An 8,707-nucleotide genomic window follows, 5' to 3' on the forward strand; every position below is an offset into this window, starting at 1 on the left:
TCATACATAGAGCCCCAGTCATAGTTGGTCCTTCGAGCCGGATATACAACCGGATAGCAAGTTATCACGATTATCTAAATTATCATAAGCATTCATCATCTGAGGCCACTCTCAGAGATACAAAGATTGCTCACTCAGTAAAGGCATACGCAAGTTTAAGGTTATGTTGTAAGACCATTTTATTACGATACTTATTTCACAAAGGTAAGTTCACTATTTCACATTAATTCTATTCATTAATTATGGATACATTGACGCTAACAGAAGTTAAGAATAAACGAACTGCCATAAAGGCCTCTGCAACACGATTGAAAACTTACATTGAAAATTTCGACGTACAACAAGGTTCGCGACACGACTTGACCGAACGCAAAACTAGATTATCCGAATTATGGAGTCAATTTGACGTCGTGCAATCGCGAATAGAAATCTTCGAAAACGCTGACCCAACAGTCATAGACAAAGAAGCACTTCAAGCTCAGCAAGCACAACAAAGAGCGAGTTTTGAAACTCCCTATTATAACCTAATGACGCGTTATAATTCTCTTCTCGATCATTATGATCGGCAATTACAGCGTGTCTCACCGGCACTGGTACCGGCACGTCAAGATGAAACTCCTATTAGCGTCAACAGGGAATCGCGTGTTAGGTTGCCAAAAATAGTACTTCCAGTTTTTACAGGTGCCTATGACGATTGGTATTCATTCGAAGATACCTTCGACAAATTGATACATACCAATGAGGATTTATCGGAAATTGAAAAGTTCCACTACCTGCGGTCGTCACTCCAGGGCAAGGCTGCAGAGATAATAAAGTCCATTGATACCACTACCGACAATTACAACGAGGCTTGGGAAGCTGTTAAGGAGCGATTTGACAATAAGCGCTGGATAATCCAGAAACACCTCCGAGCCATCTTTGAAGCTCCGCTGCTGATTAAAGAGAATCATAACAACCTTCGTGAGCTACTCGATACTGTTTTAAAACATTTGCGTGCGCTTAAAGCTATAAAAAGACCCACCAAAACATGGGACGACTTAATTATTCATATTATCGTTTCTAAACTTGATCCCGACAGCTAAAGCATGGGAAACTAGTATTCCTGACAAGGAAATCCCAAATCTAAAGTCATTGACGGAATTTCTCTCTAAACGTTGCCAAGCGCTTGAAACAATTTATAGCAAGACACCAGTTGCTCAATCTAGTAATACATCAAAATTTCCTATCAAATCTAAGGGATCTTCGGTCACGAATCTTGCCACATCTAATTTGGCTTGCCCACAATGTAAGGCAAATCATCCATTATACTACTGTGAAGATTTTCTTAAACTTCCAATAGATAAGAGAATTCAGCTAGTAAAGAAATTTCGCTTATGTACTAATTGCTTAAGATCCACATCGCATCAAGCTAAGACTTGCACTTCAGGCGCTTGTCGCACATGTACTAGAAAACACAATACATTGTTACATCTATCTAATTCCGTCAATGATAACAAAACGATCACTTCAACTGAACCTGTATCTTCTGAAGTAGAGACTACTGCGCAACCGATCGTTACTCAATATTTGTCGACCCAACATTCCTTAAGTATTATACTATCTACGGCCGTCGTACATGTTTACGACTCCAAAAATGAGACTCACTCAGCTCGCGTTTTATTAGACAATGGGTCTCAAATAAATTTCATATCACGAGACTTAGCTAATAAGTTACGACTCAAGGAAGCCTCTATCAATATCTCCATTTCCGGCGTAGATCAGGCAGCGATTCAAACCAAAAGCATGATTAACGTACGTGTTAAATCACGATTCAATAACTTTTGCGAAAACATAGAATGTATAATCTTACCAAGAATCACGCAACCATTGCCTCAAAGATTTATATCGAAACCAGAAATTGTAGTACCCGATCATATAAAGCTCGCTGACCCCAATTTCAATGTACCAGCAGATATTGATATGCTGATCGGTGCGGAGCTATTTTGGAGGCTCCTTTGTGCAGGACAAATTCGAACATCTAGATCCCAACCAATTTTACAAAAAACTCATTTAGGCTGGATTATATCTGATCCGACACTATGTAAAGACACAAGTACAAGCTCTCCAGTCGTTAGTTGTCTGGCAGTGACAGAAGATCTAAATCGCACACTTAATCGATTTTGGGAAGTCGATCACGTTATGTCTCTTCCTGAAACCTCTCCTGAGGAACAAGCCTGTGAACGGTTCGTTCAGGACACGGTGAAGCGCAACAGCGACGGACGCTTCGTAGTACAGCTACCAATCAAATCAGACAAATTAATGAGTCTTGGAGAATCTAGGGATATAGCTACACGTCGTTTCAAATCCTTGGAAAGGCGACTTATAAACTCACCAAAGATGTATACGGATTACAAGCATTTCATTCAAGATTACATCGATCTCGGGCACATGCGAGAGGTAACACATCCTTTGGAATCCGTCGATAAAACTTACTATCTCCCACACCATGCGGTATATAAGGAGACAAGTACTACAACCAAATTGAGAGTCGTTTTCGACGGCTCCTGCAAAAGTTCATCTGGAGTTTCTTTAAATGAAGTACTAATGGTTGGCCCTACCATCCAGGATGATCTTTTTTCGATATTGGCCAGATTCCGTACATTCAAGTATGCCTTGACTGCTGACATTGCCAAGATGTACAGACAGGTTTTGATTGATCCCAGTCAAACTGCTCTTCAACGCATTTTGTGGCGTAATTCTATAGATGAACCAATTCGAACATTTGAACTGATGACTGTCATATATGGCACTGCGTCTGCGGCATTTTTATCCTTTCGTGCCCTCAGGAAGTTAGCTGAGGACAATATCTTCAAGTTTCCCATCGGAGCCAAAACTGTACTAAGTGACTTCTACGTCGATGATTTGGTTACTGGTGCCGACTCATTGCAACAAGCATTAACTATCAAGACCGAGACCTCTCAGCTGCTCACAGAAGGCCGATTTGAGCTACGCAAATGGGTTTCCAATGAGCCAAGTCTTCAAGACGATTCATCGTTATATCCTCTAAGGGAATTCATTCTATCATCTGACAAAGACAGCGAGACGCGAACGTTGGGCCTTGTATGGCAATATGCATCCGATCACTTCAAGTTTTCTAGCATCGCTTGTCTACAATCGTTATCAACTCCCACTAAGAGAAGCGTTCTTTCAAGAATTGCATTGATTTTCGATCCGCTTGGGCTGCTTGGTCCTTCGACAGTCATCGCTAAAATCATAATGCAAGACCTTTGGCGCCTCAGGATCGACTGGGACGAATCCCTACCCTTGGATGTGAACACCAAATGGAAACGCTACGAAGCTGAGCTACCAGCTTTAAGGGGCATAGCCATACCACGACGCGTTATTGCATTAGATGAATATGTCAGCTTGGAACTCCATGGTTTTGCGGATGCTAGTGAGCTAGCTTATGGCGCGTGTATCTATTTACGCGCTACGTCAAACGGAACGCATTCTACTCGTTTACTCTGTTAAAAAAATCGTGTAACCCCTTTGAAAAGTTTATCTATACCACGTCTTGAGCTGTGCGCGGCTTTACTATTGGCACGACTCGCCAACAAAATTCTAAAAGGTCTGACCCACCAGATAAAGTCCGTATATTTGTGGACCGACTCCACCATAGTATTGGCGTGGCTTCAATCAGTTAGTCGCACCTGGACTCCGTTCGTTGCCAACCGTGTTGGTGAAATCCAACAGTTGACCACTATACAAGACTGGCATCATATAAGCAGCCAAGATAATCCAGCCGATCTACTTTCTAGAGGAGTTATGCCTTCTTTGCTCCAACAGTCTAATCTTTGGTGGTCAGGACCTAAATGGCTGAATCTCAACCTGGAAGATTGGCCGCGATTACATCATACTATAGCTAAGAAGGATATTCCAGAATTCAAATCCAACGTTATCTCCGCTATCGTCACAGAAGAACCATTCCTCGACGTTGTGAAACGATATGACAATCTAATGAAGCTACTTCGAGTCGTGGCTTATATATTTAGATTCTACAATAAGTTGAAGCAGAAAGCTAAACGCTCCTAGAATTTACAATCGACTCACGGTATAACACCGCCTATTTCAGCCAATGAAATAGAACATGCCATATCAGTCATGATAAAACTAATTCAGAGATCACATTTTCAGAAAGAATTGGACTCTCTCTCTCAAAACAACAGGAAGTTGGTCGAAACAGTTCGGTACTGCGTTTAAATCCTTTCCTTGATGAAGCAGGAATCTTAAGAGTCGGTGGCCGCCTCAAGCTATCGCACCTTCCGTACAATGCCAAACATCCGGCCTTGTTACCAGGCCGTCATCCTCTTTCGCATCTCATTATTAGACACGAACATGAAAGGCATCTGCACGCGGGCCCCCAAGCCACGTTGGCTGCTGTTCGCCAAAACTATTGGCTCGTTTCCGCCAGGGATGTTGTGCGTCAGATCACACGTAAATGTGTCACTTGTTTCCGAAGCTCACCAAAAACTGCATCTGCGCTTATGGGCAATCTTCCTAAACATAGGATCACAGTCCCTGCAAGGCCTTTCGAAAAATGTGGAGTAGACTACGCTGGTCCTTTTCACTACAAAGAGGGATCAAGAAGATCGGCTAAGTTGCTAAAATGCTATATGGCAATCTTCGTTTGCTTTTCGACCACAGCTGTTCACATCGAACTAGCAACGGACTTATCTACTGAAGCCTTTTTGAACGTTCTAAAACGCTTTATTTCAAGAAGAGGCTATCCATCTGATATTTACTCCGATAACGGCCTAAATTTTGTAGGTGCCGAACGTGAATTGAAGGAATTAGCTACCTTGTTCAATAATCAAGAAGAACAACAAAGGATCATCAATTATATGGCCATCAGACAGATTCGTTGGCATTTTATACCGCCTAGAGCGCCTCATCATGGCGGGCTTTGGGAAGCCGCCGTTAAGAGAGCCAAACGCCATCTCTATCGGGTAACCAAGGATATCAAACTGAGATACGAAGAATTGGAGACTCTGCTCATTCAAATCGAGGCAGTTTTGAACTCTCGCCCTCTTAGGCCGATGTCGTCGCATCCTGATGACCTCACACCTTTGACTCCGGGACATTTCTTAATAGGCGGTCCATTAGCCGCGTATCCGGAACCATCACTAGAAGATGTACCTAGCAATCGTCTCTCACACTGTCAATGTGTTGAGCAATTCCGCCAGCACATTTGGCAACGTTGGCTGAAAGAATATCTTCATCACTGCCAGCAACGCGATAAATGGAAAATTAAAACAAACCCAATCCGTGTCGGACAGATGGTTCTCCTAAAGGAGGACAATACTCCACCATTATCTTGGCCATTAGCTAGGATAGTAGAAATACACCCCGATAGTGACAATATTGTTCGTACCGTTACGATTCGTACAACTAAAGGACTCTATAAGCGTCCTATAACGCGCCTATGCCTTTTTCCATTTGAAGATGATTAGAATAGTTTTATTGCGTTTCATTTTAAGTTTTTGCGTCTCATTTTAAGTTTTGTACTGCGCACGCACGCCTTTGCCAACATTTAAAATTTATTTTTTTTATCATTACATTGAAAGCCGATGCTTTCAAGGGCGGCGGTATGTACACGCTATGCGTTACGATTCTTTTTTACTGCGCTTGCGCGCCGCCTGGCACCGCTGTATGCTCGGGCCTGATCCCTTCCTTCGCTAGCGCGCTCGGTAGTAGTAGTTGTAGTCTCTGTCTGTTACCTTGCTGATGCAATCGTTAGGCGATACAGAGAAATACAAGTTTCTAGAAAAAACATATTGGTCTTGCATATATTCAATCCATCACAAGATCCATTACAAGACCTGCACCGTTGCAACATTATTTCGGCACAAGCCAGGAAAAGAAAACCCGCGTCCACTTACGCGACGGCACAAGCCACGAGGTTCATACATTGAGCCCCAGTCAACTTTTAAAGGTGGAAATTATTACAAAAAGTTCATGAATATCTGTTAAATTTTTTAGTAGATGCTATTGGCGTAACAATTTGTGATGATACAAATAACAATGAAACCAATACTTCCCATCTGGATCATATCTGTCAGAAAGATGTTCGCGTACCTGCATCGAATAACGATGAGACTGATATTTTCAGTACAGAAAGTAATTGTCAAAGTGATGTTCATGTACCTATACCTTGTGGTAAGTATAAAATATTTGGTATTTACTTTTAAAGGTGGAAATTATTACAAAAAGTTCATGAATATCTGTTAAATTTTTTAGTAGATGCTATTGGCGTAACAATTTGTGATGATACAAATAACAATGAGACCGATACTTCCAATCTGGATCATATCTATCAGAAAGATGTTCACGTACCTGCATTGAATAACGAGGAGACTGATATTTTCAGTACAGAAAGTAATTGTCAAAGTGATGTTCATGTATGTACCTATACCTATACCTTGTGGTGAGTATAAAATATTTGGTATTTACTTTTAAGGTAGAATTATTACAAAAAGTTCATGAATATCTGTTTAATTTTTTAGTAGATGCTATTGGCGTAACAATTTGTGATGATACAAATAACAATGAGACCGATACTTCCAATCTGGATCATATCTGTCAGAAAGATGTTCGCGTACCTGCATTGAATAACGAGGAGACTGGTATTTTCAGTACAGAAAGTAATTGTCAAAGTGATGTTCATGTACCTATACCTTGTGGTGAGTATAAATTATTTTTAAATATTCCTAGAAAACTAATAAAATAGTAGTTATGACAATACAATTTACCTACGTTTTGTGTACATTATTAACTTATTTTTAAATTCTTTAATTCCCTAATTAAAGATTTTTATAAATTTGATATAGTACTCTATATATTTTGATGTACGTTAGATACGTATGCACTACAATTATTTTTTGTTTAAGAATGTGAAAACAGTGATCAAATTTGTATACCACATAAACAAGACTGTCAAAAAAATTATGAAATTCCAATGTCATATGGTGAGTACGTTGATATAATATAATATATTTTGTTAAATATAATCTATTGTAAATAAAGAAATTTTTGTGCTTGTTTTAGTATTTGATGTCGATACAACAATAAATTTGCTAAATCTTAATTATGAAAATATTGAAGCTGAAAACGAGGATATCGAAGTATTGGTTTCTTGTAAGTAATAATTATTATACTGTTGAAAATTTTTCATTTTAACATTTAATATATTATAATGTATGTATGTATCTATTTTTTTACTTATACGGACGAAGTATAATACAGCGTTCAATCTCAGTAAAAATACATAAATATATAATAAAAATATATAAAGTATCTAGTAGAAAATATATTTCACTCATTACAATAACACATTTTTTCTTTCATTTTTGTGTAATCAATAAAACATTTTTTTTATTTAGTTTGATACAAAACCTTTTTCTTATATTTATAGCTGCAAATAACGAGTCCAATAACATGGAGTCGTGTGCTAAGAAATTGAGATTTAGCACTACTGGTATGTATGTATGGATCTCTGAAAAGTAAGGATGTGAGCAAAATGGCTGTCTTGTACTCTTAAGACAATGTTTTATATCTGTACTTTTAATGTTTAAGTCTTTGCTGAAAGTAACACACGAGAACTGTTTTGTCTTAAGACAAGACAGCCTCTGCTTAGGCCTTGAAGTAGTGTACAAGACAGTAATTGTACATTACTTGAAACAAAAGACTTGAAACATAAAATTATCTTAAAAGTAATATAGGCCCGGTTGTTAAGCAACTAACGTTGCTTAACTTTAACCTTAGCTTAACTCATTCTTTATCTTTTCTGAGGAAAGCCGTTAGAAAGAAACAAAGAGTGAATTAAGCTAAAGTTAAGTTATGTGACATTGGTGCAACCAAGCCCAATACAGCCGTTTTGCTAAAGTTCTAAGAATAAATGAATTGAAAACATAGAACAAAGTTTAAAAGTAAAATATTGTAAAAATGTAATAATATAATACATATTATTATACTATAATTTTATAACATTAAGTCCATTAAAAATTAGACATTTATTTTATTACACCAGTTGTCTTGTTTCCGCAAAAAATACTTTAAATAATTTTCGAGTAATATTCGAGTAATACAATAGTAATAAAATGTTTCAAATTATTTCACTTTTCTTGGCATGTGGTTTTATGCATTTTTTGTAATTAAATTTTATGTTTTTACATTGCCCTGTAAATTACATTTTTTAAAAAACAATACTTATGTTTAGAAGAACTATTGGAAGGTGTGGAAGACATAAGTATATTACCTTTGGGTCAACAAGATGCAACTAATAAAGAAACTGTCGAAGTTCTAGCATCTTATGGTACGTACGATATTAATTATCTTTTATAATCACATACGCACACATGTACGCACGTACACACAACACGCACGCACATGTCACATATGCAACACACACATTTTTCCATATTCTGTTAAAATACAAATTGACTGTGTGATAATCTATTCTATTATAACATAAGAAGAATATAATAAACATATAAGAAAGTATAAATATATAAAACTAAACATAGCTTTTATAATATTGATTTTGCTGCATGTGTATGTACAGTAACTAAGTTGAGTAAATAAGTTTGAGATAATATTGAATAATTACGTACTAACAATATTTCTATGTTTTCATAATAATTAAAATGTACTTATTTAAATATGTTTAAAA

General features: G+C 37.7%; 1 protein-coding gene across 1 annotated transcript; it reads left to right on the forward strand.

Moving 5' to 3' along the window:
- Nucleotides 1–242: 242 nt before the first annotated feature.
- On the forward strand, nt 243–8,350 carry LOC105556166 (the record flags this gene model as incomplete). The annotated part of the gene is made up of 10 exons (XM_012003242.1): nt 243–960; nt 1,079–3,452; nt 3,537–3,975; nt 4,206–5,421; nt 6,019–6,195; nt 6,277–6,414; nt 6,543–6,719; nt 7,084–7,173; nt 7,451–7,513; nt 8,255–8,350. Coding segments are annotated over exons 1-10 (5,488 nt in total), but the record flags the coding sequence as incomplete, so codon positions are not given.
- Nucleotides 8,351–8,707: the final 357 nt, after the last annotated feature.

This window comes from Vollenhovia emeryi, unplaced genomic scaffold (assembly GCF_000949405.1).
Source record: "Vollenhovia emeryi isolate VEMERY1.0 unplaced genomic scaffold, V.emery_V1.0 DF940270.1, whole genome shotgun sequence".
NCBI classification, from domain to species: Eukaryota; Metazoa; Arthropoda; class Insecta; order Hymenoptera; family Formicidae; genus Vollenhovia; species Vollenhovia emeryi.